We start from the raw sequence: 16,858 nt of genomic DNA on the forward strand, positions 1-16,858 counted from the left end.
CAGAAAGGTTTGGTGGGCAGTCTTCCCTCTATTCTTTTTTCCCAGTCAATGGGCAGGATAAATATTATGTGCACAAAGGCATTTGTGAATATGCACAAACACGTGGGCACTCTGCTAACCAACTGGGCGGCACCAGAATCTCTCCTGAGTGATCCCACAAGCATTCAGCTTACAGGGAACACAGGTGGGCATTGTACTTGCAAGTAGGACAAACTGCCATTACGGACTCAGCTTTTCGTTGAAGTACAGATGTCCTAGATCCCATCTCCTTCAGTGGCACGTGACTATTCCTCAACACTAATAAATTATCCAGGAACATGCATATAGGAAGATTTTACTTCCCCATCCTCCTCCCCGTAATTAGGGATGGCTTAAATTCTGAAGCTTGAATGTTTGGCTAGCTACCATGGCACACAGCGTGCTTCTACAGCAGATCCCAGCAATCCCAACATTATTCAACTTATTACAGCTTAGTTGAAAGGTAATTTACCAATGCGGTGTAACGGATGAAACAAGATCCATTGAGCTATGGCAAAAGAGAGCTCTACGTGTGAAAGGGAAGTTATAAAGTCCTTAATCTCTGACGGGGTGCTGAAAACAGCCTGATCTGAAAGAGCATCTTCTCTTTATTTTAGAATTTATCAAACAGCAAAGACCAGCCATCTGAAAAAGCGATTTCAAAAAAAAATGAATCCTGCAGCGTTAACTTCCTTAAAATTGTGTATTCATCTGGCTACTTCCTCACAAAGTCAAATTCCCCAGAGGACTTAATTTGAGCCATATTAACATAATGCAATAACATGTTTAATGCCCTCCCATAATCCTAAAGTACTTTATACGTTTGAGAAATAGAACCCCACCTTCTTTGCTAAACGCCTTGGAACTGGAGAATATAACATCTACCCAACATTCCACAGGACCTTTATTTCAAATTTTTGAAATGTTATTCAAACAACCACTCATTGCCCACTGATAACATAGTTCACATGTCTAAAAAAACATGAAGTCATTTGCCAGAAAAATAACCCTGGTACATAGGCATTGTGAATGAGCTAACTTAAGCTTCCCATTGCAACTTAATTTCTTCTACTATGAACATCTCCTGGCATCACTCCTACCAGTGACCTGGCTTGCTACAAAAAATCTAGTTGTCTTCAAAAACACTATAGATTTTTTATTTGCAGATCAACAATTAGCATATGCTAAAACATAGCCAAGTACAAGACATTTATTCTGAATGGTTTATTTTGTTAACTCTCATTCCACATTCCTCTTATGTCAGCCACTTGTCACAGCATAAGTTGAATCAAGAAGCCATTTCTATTTAGATGCTTTTAGGTCAATTCACATTGTATCCCTGTAGACCAAATTTCAAGCTCCTGTCAGGGTGAAAGTATGTATGTAAAAGCTTGCCTGCATTGTCCTCTCTCTCCTTCCAGCTATCGTTTAACCCTTCCTCCCAAAGAGGGCTTCAGTCATTGAAAGACAAACAAAGGTGCAATGTGCTCACCTCTTGAGAATGGGTAGATCATCTTTTAATTCTAGCACCTCAAGTTATACAAAGGTATGCTTAATAACCAAACTTCATAGAACTGTTGGACACATTCAATTAAGGTGACAATTGTGCAATAACCACTCAGCATTTCAGAATTAGGGAACATACTCTTGAATTGCTTAAACACAATCCACAGAACTCAGAATTCAAAAACCATCCACATTTAAACTAACAGTAATTTAAAAGACTTACAGTTTAATATAGTTCACATAATGGTCAGTCTTTCATAAGGGACATTGAACATTACTTGAAAGCATGCCAAACTTTACTTTTTATAGGTAAGTTGAGCAGGCACATGATTGGCCATTGCTGCATATGGTCGGAACAGCAAGAAGTTCTACTACTGTTCAGCATATCCTGCATTATCTTGTCAGTTAATTGTGAACCGTGAGAATTAAATATTCATCTTTACATATACACAAGTTATGCCGTGAAAGCATATTTGCTTACAAACATATAAAAATACTTGTTAACTAGTTTGATAAGAAAATAATGTATAAAAGTATATAGCAAAAACATTTAATCATCTCTGACACTGGAAAGATCAAATCCATTTTTATATTACATGAAACAAGAACAGCTACAATTTTAGTTTTTTTGAATTCCTTATCCAGAAATACATTAAAGGAAGACACAGGAATTTTTTCCCCCCTAACAATGATGTGAAATTTTCAAATAAACTGAAATGGCTAGTCCAGAATAAGCCCAGGTATTTGGCCACATAATAGTAATAATCCTGTAGCTCTTCCGGATCCATAAAATAAATACAGTAAGTAGACTTTTGGCCATTGGAAAAAAAAGCTGCAGCATAAACAAGAGGTGAAACATTTTTGCTGACAAGGAAATTCAGTGTTGGTTTATTAAGGCTAGCTGAACTCTGAAATCTAATTTAGGTGGAGGGCAAAAAACCCGATATACTTGTTTTTTTTATTAAATACACTTTACACTTTGATTAGAGGTCTTCTTCTTACTAATAGCTAATGAAATGTCAGAAGTGAAAATAAATTAATGTAAGACAACTTTATGCTTCACTTGAACACTTGTCTGCTAAGGTTTTGTTTCATCTCCTTTATGAATACAATCCCACAAGGTGCAAGCTCTTAAAGGGAAAAAAATAGGAATTGTGATTTTAAAGAAGCAGCCTTAGTGTTTTGCTTTGAAGTCTGCCCTAAGATGACTGAGTCATCTTCTAGGACTGTATTCAGCCAGCTTCTTGGACTAAGGCTATTTTGGTGACCATTTACAGGACATGGCACAAAAGGCTAGACATACCCAAAGTGATGCAAAATGGTGGAAAGAAAAATTAATCTGGCAGTTGATAGCTTGATTCATGGGATTCTTAGAAAATGACACAATGACAGCCTTTCTTGTCTTTTTCTTTCCGTGTTGGTTCTGGCGAAGGAGGGCACTCTTGTTCTTGAAATTTTCTGGAAGAATGAAAGTTCAGTTCATATATTAGTCTAACTCAAATCCTCTATATTATGTTAGCAGGTTTATTTAGGATACTCTTGCTCTGGCAAAATTAGCCTCAACCACCATTACCAGCACCAACTAGACATATTCCAGGATTTTAAGATTTAATTTCTATTGCAGCAGCACCTAGAGACTATGTACTAGGCACTGTACAAAACATAAGAGTCCCAGTACAGAGACTAAAAATACTGCTGGTGAATACTATCAGGCATACTTACTATACCAGTTCATGTCACGTCCACCAAGATTTTCAACTGAGATTAGATTGCTACCTTTCTGAGCATGCTCAGAGGTAAAAAGGGAGTGTTGTGCCTGTAACCAAACACTAGATAACTGGCCTGTATCTGTACTTCAGTGTTAATAACTTAAATAACCATAAACCACTTTTTGTGAATAAATCTCTAAGATGTCTCTTTGCAAAGCATAGGTTACAGAAATTCCCCTAAATATTGTTCTTTCCAGGGGTCATAAGCAATAATATTAATAATGGCTAATTAACAGCCATAACTCACGCTTGATTCTAGAAGCTACAACAAGTATTAGAAGCAAACATCTTAGCTCTTCTTACAATATTTCTAATTACCTTTTGGTTAAAGGAAAGCCCAGGTTAATTCCATGGAACAGTAAGTTATTCTGAAGCAATTTAAATGGTTCAAAATGGATTGGAAGTCAGCTTGATTGATACCGCCAACAAACTGAGTTCCGAGGTACTATTCTGACATTATTCATCATATAACTGACAACATAACTCATCTTCTCTGGAGAAGTGAAATAGGCAGGTTTGTTTTTGAGTACCATTTAAACTGAAAAGTATCAGAGGGGTAGCCATGTTGTTTCTGCAGGTACAGACTAACAAGAAGTCCTGTGGCACCATATAGACTGATATTTTGGAGCTTAAACTTTCGTGGTCTTTGCCCATGAAAGCTTATGTGCCAAAATATCTGTTAGTCTATACGGTGCCACAGGACTTCTTGATTATTTAAACTGAAAGTCAAATATGAATTATAATTTTACTAATAAAACAGGCAAATCCAGGGGATAGAGGGTGAATAAAAGTTCTTCATTTTATCCTTCTCTGCCTGTATCCAAAAAGGACAGGATGATCTGAGAGATCTGGAAAGTGTTTGGCGTATTTAGGGTGACCACACATTCCATTTCTAAAGGGACAGCCCCATATTAAGCCTTTCAGCAGGTGTCCTAACTTTTTCTTTAAAAACATGCAAGTTATCCTGTACTTCGGTCTTCCTCATTCCCTCATCTGCCCATAAGTAGAGGTAGGTCCCTGATGAGCCACTTGTCTGGCCAAGTTTGTAGAGTCTTGTAGTCAGGCTCCCCAGGTTCTCCTGCATACTTAGGGATTAACCCCTTCCAGCCTGCGCTGTAGTGGGAGAGGCACAGGACAGGAGGAAGCTGGGTTATGCTGAATGGTAGCAGCAGCCTGGGGCTGTTAGTTGCCTTTCAAGTCTTATGTGGGAAGGAAGAGACAAGCTGCTTCCAGTCACGGGGAAGAGAGGGGGAGATGAAGAATAGTTGAGCTCTGCAAAGACATGGGCCAGGTCATCCTTCCCCCACCCCATCTTCATGGCTGGAAGCAGCTCCCACCCCTAACATCCTGCACAGTGCCAAAAGGCTTCTGCCAGCCACATTCTGGTGTGAACTCAGGCAGAAACCTTGGAGGGGAGGAAATGTGACCTTGTGTGTCCTCCACCCACATGCTGCCTCAAGAAGACACGGCACCAGGTAACCAGAGAAGTGGGCCCATCCCAGAGGCTGGGCCAGACATGGAAGATAAACAACTCTCACTGCCTGGACTGTTCTGAGAGAAGTGTATAGGAATGTGTGTGTGTGTTGCTTCTCCCCGTGAGTGTGCAAAAGGAGGCTAGGGGTATGTTTGTCACCCCTCTCTGTGTGCATGCGAAAGCCTTAAGGTAAGAAGGTAAATTAATCAACTGCATGATGTTTCTCTATAATGGGGTCTCAGTCAACTTGATGTTAAATTGACCATTTGCACTGCATAGTTCTGACTGTTGTTGAGCTCGCCTGAATACAATAATTTTTACCAGGTGTTCCCTATTCATCATAGGGAAATATAATCACCCTAAACAGATTAAAATCTGTGTTTATGCTTCCTGGATAATGAGAACATGCCACCCTCATGACTAATGAGCCAAGAAGAGTATGTCTGCAGGAAAAGAAGGCAGCACCCTTTGACTAAGGCTATGGGATTTTAAGCAGAAGAATTCACTCCTCGAAGTACCAGAGGAGAACTTCTATGAACATGACTCTTACACAATCTCTGGGTGAAACTGAAAAAGTATGTGTGAGGGGAGCTTCAATTTGCAGTTGAGACCAAGGTCCTTAACAGCTGCTAAAATCTACTAGGAAGGAATTGGGTCACTTACTGACAGATGCTGGAAAACAGCATGCCTCAAAGGAAACTATGTCCTTCAAATGAGACTTAAATCTTTTTTCAGAACTTCTCTCATTGCTGGAACCTAGGAACCTGAGCCACCTTTCTCTATGCACTTATAGAAGGACACTGAGTTAACACTCTTATCAAAGTTACCCATGCTTTTATAACATCCTGTCAGGATCACTGCATATTTCACTATACGTGGGGCTTTCATTGATATGTCAAAGTTCCAGAACACTGAGGTGGTGACTTTTTGCTTTCTTAGCAGCTTCAGCTATAAGAAACATGGGCACCTGTGCTCCAAGGTTTCACTGCCTTCCTATTCATTTCTGGTTGTTATTCAAGGCACTGTTCTTTATTCAAACCCATAGGCACAACCACAAGGAAGAAAAATGCTCTCTTCCCATCCTACCACACACACAGCTTTGCCTGTCCCAATTGAGATAAAAATGCACGGGCTTTCCTCCCTAAAACACGACACCCTGCAGCTACTCATTCCTCAATGCTCTCTAAGTCCAACCATCTGCAGTTTTATCCTGCTGGTGTTAACCAGCTCCTAGGGCAGAGGTGGGGACTGAAAAACAAAAAAGGAAACATTCTTCTTCGAGTGGTCCCTGTGGGTGCTCCACAGTAGGTGTCGGGCTCGCCCCGGCACCGTCCCCTCATTCTCCTCACACACCAGCCCTAGAGCCTAGGGGGACCAGGGCTTGTACATTTTGTGGGCCTCCTCTAAGCTCTGGATCTGATGTATGAGGGGCTCAATGTGGGAGGGGGCTGCCAGGAAATGGGCTTGGGGTGTAGGGTAAGCGGCAAGAACAGACTGGGGGATGAGACACATCTGAGTAGGAGGGAGGGTACGGGGGGGCTGGGGATGTGGGTTCTAAGTGGGAAGGAAGGTGCAGGAGGGTTTGGGTTGTAGGTCTGGAAGGAAGTGGGTGGGGAGTTGGAATGGGAGGGTTTGGGTAGGATGGGGCACAGGAGCACTCAAGGGGCACAGGTGACGGGGTTACAGCTTACCTAGACAGCACTCCTGGATGCACATGGCTCTGCGCCCCCAGCCCCATTCCCAGGCACCACCTTCTGTTGCTCTGATTGGCTGGAATTCCAATCAGAGCAGCATGATGAAACCTCTAAGCAGGGTAGCTAGGGCCACATCGCTCCCTTTCCAAGCGAGGGAAGAGCAGCAAGTGGCAGCGGTGTTATGCCAAGCCACTTCCTACCCATTCCCCTGCTCCTCCAGCACAGCCTGTGGGCTGGATCTGGCCCCAGCTTGCCTGATTTGGCCCATGAGGATTAGGGCTCCATACCCCACAGCCCGCCGCAGGCCAGATGCTGGGGAGGGGAGCCCCAAGCCTCAGGGTCCAGATCCAGGCAAGCAGGCCAGATCTGGACCACAGCCAGGTATTCCCTACCTGTCTTAGGGTATTATAGTCAGCAATTTTGCTTCTTCCTGCCCTGCAACATATTCTTCACTGCTCTGCTGAAGGGCAGTGGAAATCAGCTGGAATTAAAAGTTAAAAGCTAAAGGAGGTAACATGAAAGGGGATGTCAGGAGAGTGGCAAAGCCTGGTGAGACCAGAAGGAAAGGTAGGAAGCACAAGCTCACATGTGATGGACAACAGGGAACTGCACATGTGGGGTAATGAAGAAACATTTATGAAGAGAATGTGCATACATGCTCTGAGACACAGAGGTTAGCTTAGGCCAGCCTTTGAAAGCTACCCTACCTCTTTCCAAATTTGCATTTATTTTCTGTATACAGTAATTTTTACCTCCTGGTATGTTCAGTTCCTTTCTGCCTCTCCTGCCCCCTGGTGACACTAACAGAAGTCAGATAAGGCCCATTTGCTAACAGACTCTAGATCTGAAAAATCTACAAGGCAAAAGAGAAAGCGTGCTCCAAATAGCACCTCACATTGTTATAAGCAGGCTCTGTTCAAGGATTATGTACTTCAACTATCCACTCAGCCTTCTGAGTGGGAGAAAAAGGAAAAAATTTTGCCAAGGAAGTGCAGTTACTTCCAAGAGATCTTTAGTTTTGCCATTAAGGTGTTTATTGTTTGTTTGTTCAGAACTTGTTGAATTAAAGCACACCACATTTCTGGGAAGTGTCTTTCTGGTCTTCTTGTTATATTAAAAAGGGATTAACATTGTGGGATACACCTGCCAGACAGGAGCAACAAATTGAGTTTTACAGTGCGATTCTGTAGGTGAGGGAGGAGCAACTACATGATTTTTTGTCTGCTCTGTTGTGTGCTTGCTTGCTGTCTGCTTGATTGAAAAGCTAATTTTTTAAACTACGGTCTGGTTCAGTGCACAGCACTTAAAACAAGCAGCCTCCTAGCCTAGGCTGAGAGCTAAGTAACAAGGCTCTAGGCCTGCTCTTTCGATCCATAACCCTTTAGGGTCCCTTATCAAAGGGATGATTAACAAAAGAAGCATGTTCCCTTTTACACAAAGCCAGCATTCAAATGCTGAATGCTGGCTATATACAGTAAAGATTCAGTGGATTTTATTGATTGTATGTTCAGTGCCTAGGTCCTGAAATCTTGAAAGATTAAGGCGAAGTTCTCTCAAATCCACAGGGCTGACACCCATACAAAGATACACTTCCCTAACACACAGATTCACTACATGATCAGAGAATCAATCAACATTTGAGGAGCAGATGTGCAAACAGAATGTGCTGTGATTATTCCTCGTTACATTTGCACTCTCAGGACAGCAATTTGTTATCTATTGAAGCTCTCAAGTTCTTTAGATTTTCACAGAACTCTGCTGACATACCTTATAACTCTGACAAGTTCGTGAAAGGCTTGGTCTACATTCAATCGCATTTTTGCTGAGGCTTCCATATATGTTACTTTAAGCTGTCGTGCTAATTGCTGGCCTTCCTCTTGTGTTACCTGAAACCAAAAGCAGTTATCAACAATAAACTCAAGCATTCCACTGACACATCCTGATTTGTGTACACACGGTACAGTGAACACTGTTTCATATAAAAAAAAGTACCAGTTTCCCTAAATATTGCATATGAATGAATTGCTACATAATATTCAAGCCTCCCACAGAGATAAAAAAATTAAACTAACAGGTGCTGAGTATAACCTCTCAAATATGCTATTAAAAAAAATACCCACCAAAACTGAACTTAAAATAGACGTTAACACTAAAAGAAGTTAAGAGCACAAGAGCCAATGCTCTGTGTCTATACATTCTTTAAATCATTTCAACACTTTCCATTTTATTAAATACTTTTCAAATTCTGTGCAACAGCTCACATGCCCAGGTTTTCTTCCTTAAACAGTACAATGATCCCAGCTCAAACAGATTATTCACTACAATCCTCTGGATAACCCTAGTAATATCTACCATGCTGTCAATTGTGCCAACACCTATTCTTTCCCCAGCCCAACCAAATCTGCACATAGCATAGCTTAGGTATTGCGGTAATAAAGAATAAAATAATGTACTGCAGTAAAAGAAAAATAATGACATTTGCTATGAACCAAGTCAAATACCTGCTGTTAGACAGGAACTAAATGCTGACTGAGCTACAAAGCATCTTTTAGAGGCCTAATCTTGATGTATAGCTTTCAAGTGATAGAGAATCTACCACTTTCTCAGGTTAATTACCATCAGTTAAAAATGTGTGCCTTATTTCTAGTATGAATGATGGCTGGAAGCTGACGCTATAGATCTTGTTATGCCTTTGTTTGCTAAAGTAAAAACACGTCCTTAATAGACACTTTTCCCTACATAGGCATTTACAGACAATCGAGTTCACCTTTACCCTTCCTTTAATATGTGAAATAGATGGTGATTCTCAAGTCTCTCTCTGTGAGGCATGTTTTTTCTGGATCATCAAGTATCCCTATAGCTCATTTCCAGTTTCTCCTCCCCCTTTTTTTTTTCCTGAAGTACCAACAACATGACTGAACACTGTCTCAGCAAGTCTTGCTATTCCCTCTGTACACAGTACAAACTCCCCATTTCCACTCAATAGGCCCATGCATACAGCCAAGGCTCATGTTAGCTCTCCTTGTCACATCACCACAGTGGGAGCTCATGTTTAGGGAGCTATTCACCATGACCTCCAAGTCCTTTCCAGAGTCACTGGTTTCCAGGAAACAGTCCCTCCCCCACATATGCTATAAATGGGCCTACATACTCTTACTAAATATTAACACAGCCAAATTCATTTTCTTTAAAAAAATGTTGACATAAAAACAGTTTACCCAGCACTCTGTACCTCCATGTACAACTGACCAATTTTTACCACTTCAGGTCCTCTTCACATTTTTCTCTTTAAATCAGCAGTGACTTCATACTTTCTGCCAGTGGTTTGTTAAATACATTCAACAGCAAAAACCCCAGGCTGCACAGTTCCCTGCCTTCACTGTATATTTTTCAGCAAAGTGTCTGCCACACGAAGTGGATCTACTTGATTTCTTTTCAGAGGTTGATAACTGAGATTGCTGCAGACATAAGTTATCACACAAACAACTAGCTATCTTGTAGTACCCAACACCTTGTTAGGTTAAGTTGATGTGTAGCAGGCTCATTAGCATGTATGTGAGGAGGCATTTATTTTATTTTTAATGTGTAAAGAAAAATGCTAACTGGTAGCCATGCCACTTCCAAAGAAACACTAACCCAGGGATCTATTCCTGCAACAAACCCCATTGCCAGCTCTGGCCACATATCGATACTAGTGACCTCATCACTGGATCTAACCACATCACGTGGCAGCAATGCCCCTCCGCCACATACCTGGACAAACTAAACAGTCTCTGTGTCAAAGGATGAATGGACATAAATCTGACATCAGGAACTGGAATACACATAAATCTATGTGGGAACACTGTAACCTCCCTGGACAGTCAATGGATTTAAAAGTAGCCATTCTTCTACAAAGGGATTTTACCACATGATTACAGAGACACATCTGAATTGGAAGTCATTTCAAATGTCACTCTTAAATTAGACCTTAACAGTGATATCAATTATCTTATGAATTACAAGGGCCATTTCCTCACCTTTGATATTCCCAGGAATGGCACACTTCCTACTTAATTTGCTTCTTCTACCAGTCCTACTAATGATAGGTAATCCCTCCTTTTTCCTGTCCCCTCTCTCTCCTCCACTCCATCTCTCTGCTATACACACCCAGGATTCAAATCATCTGCTCCAAAATGGAAGGAAATGGGTCTTACCCACAAAAGCTCATTACCTAATACATAAATCTGTTCGTGTGTAAGGTGCTACAGGACTGCTTGTTATTTTTGCAGCTTGAGACTAGCACGGTCACCCCTCTATTAACCTTGCAATTAATGACACAGGTCTAAGTATACCCACTTTCTTCTTGGTAAAACACATTACAGAGAAGGCATTAAAAATAAAAACCTCACATGCATGCTAATAAGCCTGCTATACATCACCCTAGCTTAAAAAGGTGGTTTTTGGCACAGTTACAAGAGTAAAGCTTCAGTTCAGGACAAGCATACAGGCATATGAGACCTCAGTAGGTTTAGTCCTTCGAATACTTTTATAAAGATTGGGAGCCTCCATGGACCAGGGTTTTGGCCGTTTGCACAATCAGGAAGAAGTCCCAAGTGAGTTTAAAACAAGGCTTTTTACTGAAGCTATGTCTACTCTGCACACCATGCTGCTGCAGCAGCACCTTTACAAGGTAAGTGGTATAGGCTTTGTTGCTGGGAGAAAGCTCTTCCAGCAACAAAACGAAACCATCTCCCAGCACGGGCCAGTAGCTTTGTCAATGGCAGAATGGCTCTCATCCAAGCACTGTCCACACTGACTTTTTGTTATTAAAACTTTTGTGGGTTAGGGTGTATTTTTCTCACCCCCTTAAATGACAAAATATTTAACAATGCAATATAGACAAAGCCTAAGTATTATAGTTGGCCCCTTGAGAATCCAGTTTAGAACTAGCATATGTATATCTGCACAGAAGGCTGGCTGCAAAGGCAGATAAAAAGAGGAAGTTTCTGTATCCTCCCAAGAAGAGGGATGCTAATGCAGTGCCACACCACAAATACAATTGTATTTTTAATGCAATGGACCTCAAAGATATTACGCCCAAATCAATAAGGCTTCCCTCAATTCAAGAAAGTATCTTCCTTCCATAAAGACTGTTCAGGCTACTATGGGATATTGTTAGTCTGTTGCACACGGACCTTCTCAACAACCTTCACGGCACAATACAAGGCTTAGCTAATTATTCAGATTTTCACCTAAGAGACTGTTATGAAGATGTCCATTGTGATCTGGGGAATTTCCATCCTTGTGACCGGAATATGGATGGCAGATGTAACAAGTTAAAGGGATAATGCTTCGTTACCATACAGAGGTGCTTTAAACATAAACAGACCTAAATGGTTTAAACATTTTGGATAAGACTCTGTGCTGTGACTCGAAAAGGCAGAGCACAGAACTCTCAGCAGAGAAGGAGCTAATGTAGCTTTAAGCCATCTGAGCATTGTGCAGATCTTCCACAGCTCCAGTGTCCTAATATAATTTACAAAACTGAGGCAGGGCAGGCTCTCAGGAATTTGTCAGTTTGCTTTTTAGCCTATGGGTTTCAGCACTGACCATAACTTTCACAGCACTGAATGCATTCTGCAGCCCCACTGTAGCGTTCATGTAGCCCCAGCCAGCACGCCCCCATCCTAGGACTTGTGAATGGATCTTTGGGAGGCAGCTTTATGACATCTTCTATAATGCTTTTACCAGAGGAATCCCTCCCATAGCTGAAAACTGGGCTTTTCAATATCTTTTTATAAACCATCTTCAACCCTTTCCTAGGTATGAAGGTGATTAAACAGGGTGAGGCTCTTATCCTGATTTTTTTGCAACTTTACCTTCAATTTTCTATTTTCCTCCATCATGATTCAAATTCCTGACAATCCTGGGAAGTAAGATGTTAGTACTTTTTTTTAACTGAAAATTTAAAATGAGTGACCTGATGAGTGAAAGTACCTGAAATAATTATGACAGACGAGACAGAAAAAAAATTAGACACAAGTTGAAAGGAAAAAAATACAAAGTTGATAAATTAACCAAAAGGGATTGCGCATTGTGTTAAATTTAGTTAAAAAGTATAATATTTGCACAAAACACAAACACCTTTTCCCTCAGTAAGACTGCACAAGGATATGAGACAAAATGAATATTGTGAACTAATGCATCACAATAAAAAGCACAGATCTGAAGTTATGCTAATACAGATAACCTGCTTTTACTTTTTAAATCTCTAAAATTGAACAGTTAAGCCTGATAACAATACTATAGTATTTCTTGTACATGAAATATGTTTTGCAGCAGCAGATAAATGCACAGCAATTGCTTAATACCCAAACAATCCTTCTTATGCTTTGCTTCAAGACTAATTTTAGAAGAGCACTCTCAGGTGGCTTAATATTAAAAAACTCTCTATTTAGGAAATAATGTAAAAACATGTTTGGATTTACACCTTACCCTACTGAGTTTATAAATGCTGCAAGTGTGCTGAGGTAGGACCACCAGAAAACAAAGCTAACCAATATATTTTTCTCTCTCCCAAAATAAGTAAAATGCAAGAAGCACGCCAACAGCAGGATATCAGTAGTAAAAGAAAAATTAGAGGCTTTTTAATTAATATTATAATTTTACTTGCAATGTGGGCAAGCTGTTTTTTTTCAAACACATATTTCAGTGACTATGGGTTAATTTTAGACCACTATTTACTGGAAAAGCTACTCTCAGCCACAACCCTGTAACACTAACAAGTTTGCCAGAAGTAAACAACTAGTGTTAAGATTTCTAACAGAAACGGAACCTATATACAGAAGAGGGCAAGGAGAAGGATGAGAAATCTGTTTAGAGTGCACAAAAATGAACAGCATCTCGGACCCTGTTTTCTTGATTGCCAAGAAATTCCTTGTTTGGCATTAGATATCATTTTTACATATTTCTCAGTCATCTAGAAATTAACTCCCTTAAAATCCAATATAACCTCCAGAAAGAAAAATACTAATGGGAAGGAAAAAGATCACAACATGGTGAGAAGAATGGAAATAAAATCTGTTTAACTGTCACTGCCCGAACTGGTGTGAGCTACTATTATTTGCATGCAGACACCATTTTTACCCAAGTGTGAAAGAAGAGTGATAATCTTAGCCACCTCAACATATACATTTCACAAGCCTGGGTGGTTGCTTATTCTGAACATACAGTCTTCTCCTTGTATTCAAGTTCCTTATAACATACTCTACCACCACTGCAATCTTCGATCATCTTCAGGTAGTGCATGAAGTGCCAGTAATTTCATAGGTGCAGAAGAGGCCATTGTAATTATCTAATCCAGGGATAGGCAATAATTTGAGTAGGGGGAGAGGGAACTCCAAGAATTTGGAAAGTGGTTAAGGGCCTCACTTCATGATATTGAGGTGCAGGGTCTGAGGGTAAATCTACGCTAGGAGATGAATTTGAATTTAAGGCACTTAGCTCAATTGTACCAAGTGATTGTTGCAGTATAATAAATACCATTAACTTGATTTTTGGGAGCATGAAATTGGTAACAAAGCATTGTTGAAAGCGGCTGGGTGTAGCAACAAGTGTGAATTTAGAAGTTTGAATAAAGCCAGTGTGGAAGCACCATGTTGTAAAACTGACTTTATTAGCCTCCAGAAGTGTCCTGCACATATCCCACAAAGCTACGCAGCTACCCGCCATATATGGCCGCTTCCATCCCTGTTACTCTCCAGGAGTGTAGGAAGTAGGTCACAGGAAGACCATGAATTTGAATTCATCACCAGCAACCCCTGGAAATATAAGGTGTGCCAAAAAGCTACAATTTCTTTTATACATCACAGCACACTACATTGGTAGCCATCTCTTGCAATCATGAGCACTTAGGGTAGTGATTTGCCTAGTCATTCTCAGGGTCACAAGAGAGCTTCAGCATACAGCCATTAAGAGATTCTGGATTTTCTTGCAGTTTGGAGAGGGGACTCTGTGGCAAACAGACTTTAGCTGTCCAAGAGAAATGTGCGCCTATAAGATAGATGTCACACAGGGCGATTGCCAAGTTACTCCTGGGACTCTATGTGATGCCAGGTCAAGGTCAAAGAACTCCGGCAGGGGTATCACAAAGTCCAGGAAGCCAACCAGCAGTCTAGGTCATCTCCAAAGACCTGCCACTATTATGAACAACTGCACATGCTTCTTGCTGGGGCGGAGGGAGTTCAGGGAGAGAATGTCCACATTGCCCACTCTCCACTCTTCCTTTCGACACTTTTGGAGGCCCTGGTCTGAAGTCTAAGATGAGCTGGCTGGCCAGGAGGAAGAAGCCAACGGAGAGGAGGACGGGGGAGGGGGGCAGCCAGCAGGGGGCTGAGGAAGCTACTTCTGAAAGCCTAGAGCTCTTAACCATAGACCTGGAACTGGTCCCTAGCAGTCCTGGTGAACATTTTTTCCTGAATGCTACAAGCAGGCTGCAGCTGGGTAGAGGCATAGGTGTGAGTATGTTTTCTATGGATCTTTGCCCCTCAGAACAACATGTTAATATTTCTGGGAATGGAGCACTTATCCTTTTTTGGAGATCTCCTCAAAGGCCTTAGCCAGGCACTCTTATTTTTTTCCACAAGGTTTTTGGGCAGGCCTGACTTATTGCAGCTTCCACGGTAACACACCTTGCCATACCAGACAACCAGATAGCCGTCTGGTATCATAGCAGCACACAGCATTTTCGCAAATTTTCCAGGGTGGTGTTCACAGACATCTTCTTTTTCACTACCTGTTGTTTTTAGGAGGGTGATCTCTTCTTCCGGCAACCTAAAGAAGCACGGGAATTTGGATTGGACTTCTTTGCAATGCTCCTGTTCCCTCTTACATTTCCCTGGAGTGTATTGTTCCACCACTTGGTTGGCGGCCACTCCATCTCCCCACCCCCGCATGGCTGCCAGGCTCTCCAGGCCTTCTCCCTTCCCATTTCCCCTTCACCCCTCATTTCCTTTCACTTCACAGGGATTCCTCCCCACCCAGACATTCCTTCAGCTAGAACTGAACCCATCTCCACCCTTCCCCTCACTATGCAGCAGCTAGGCTCTGTGGCCCTGCTACCACAAACTGGCATGTCCATTACAGGTGGGTTTACCCTCCTTTATGTGACCTTTCTTTCCCTTATGAGGACTGCTCCGAGAAACATTTTTCCCCAAGCCCAGCACATTGCTGGAAAACCTCCCCAGACCACCACGTTTCTTTTCACTTTACTGGGATCCTTCCCCACCCAGCCATCCCTGTGGCTGAAACTGAACACTTCCCCAACCCTTTCACTTCGCCATGCAGCTGCCAGGCTCTGTGGTCCCTACTCCTTGCAGAGAATTGGTCCAGAAATGGCCAGAAAAACTTCTTCCCCTGCACCAGGGCACTGGCCTGCTTCCCCTACTTTAGAATCATAGAACACTAGGACCGGAAGGGGCCTTGAGAGGCCATCGAGTCCAGTCCCCTGCCCCGACAGCAGGACCGACCACTATCTACACCATCCCTGATAGACATCTATCTAATCTGTTCTTAAATATCTCCAGCGAGGGAGATTCCACAACCTCCCTTGGCAACTTATTCCAGTACTTCACCACCCCGACAGTTAGGAACTTTTTCCTAATGTCCAACCTAAACTTCCCTTGCTGCAGTGTAAGTCCATTGCCTCTTGTTCTCTCCTCAGAGGCCAAGAAGAACAAGTTTTCTCCCTCCTCCTTATGACACCCTTTAAGATATCTGAAAACCGTTATCATGCCCCCCCTCAATCTTCTTTTTTCCAAGCTAAACAAGCCCAATTCTTTCAGCCTTTCTTCATAAGTCATGTTCTCCAGACCTTTTATCATTCTAGTTGCTCTTCTCTGGACCTTCTCTAATTTCTCCACATCTTTCTTGAATTGGGGTGCCCAGAACTGGACACAATATTCCAGCTGAGGTCTAACCAGCGCAGAGTAGAGCGGTAGAATGATTTCTCGTGTCTTGTTCACAACACACCTGCTAATGCATCCCAGAATCATGTTTGCTTTTTTTGCAACAGCATCACACTGTTGACTCATATTTAACTTGTGATCTACTAGAACCCCTAGGTCCCTTTTTGCTGTACTCCTTCCTAGACAGTCTTTTCCCATTCTGTATGTGTGAAACAGATTATTCCTTCCTAAGTGCAGCACCTTACATTTATTTTTTAAACTTCATCCTGTTTACTTCAGACCATTTCTCTAATTTATCTAGATCATTCTGAATTATGACCCTATCCTCCAAGGTAGTTGCAACCCCTCCCAGCCCTCTGCCCTCTGCCTCTGTAAAGCAGACAATAGCTTACCATGTCCACAACGAAGTGGTCTGAATAAATAGCTTGTGCATTGCATGGTTTGAATCCC

At 41.8% G+C, this 16,858-nt stretch overlaps 1 protein-coding gene across 1 annotated transcript in view; it reads right to left on the reverse strand.

The window, feature by feature from the left end:
• Nucleotides 1-2,468: 2,468 nt before the first annotated feature.
• The window catches only part of RRAS2 (RAS related 2), a 116,510-nt gene continuing 102,120 nt past the window's right edge, over nt 2,469-16,858 (reverse strand). Inside the window, exons 5-6 of the mRNA XM_074999036.1 lie at nt 8,229-8,347; nt 2,469-2,982 (exon numbers count right to left, since the gene is read on the reverse strand). Coding sequence (XP_074855137.1) covers nt 2,895-2,982; nt 8,229-8,347 — 207 coding nt within the window. The 3' untranslated portion in view covers nt 2,469-2,894. The remainder of the gene's footprint in view (nt 2,983-8,228; nt 8,348-16,858) is intronic.

Source organism: Carettochelys insculpta, chromosome 6 (assembly GCF_033958435.1).
Source record: "Carettochelys insculpta isolate YL-2023 chromosome 6, ASM3395843v1, whole genome shotgun sequence".
Lineage (NCBI taxonomy): Eukaryota > Metazoa > Chordata > Testudines > Carettochelyidae > Carettochelys > Carettochelys insculpta.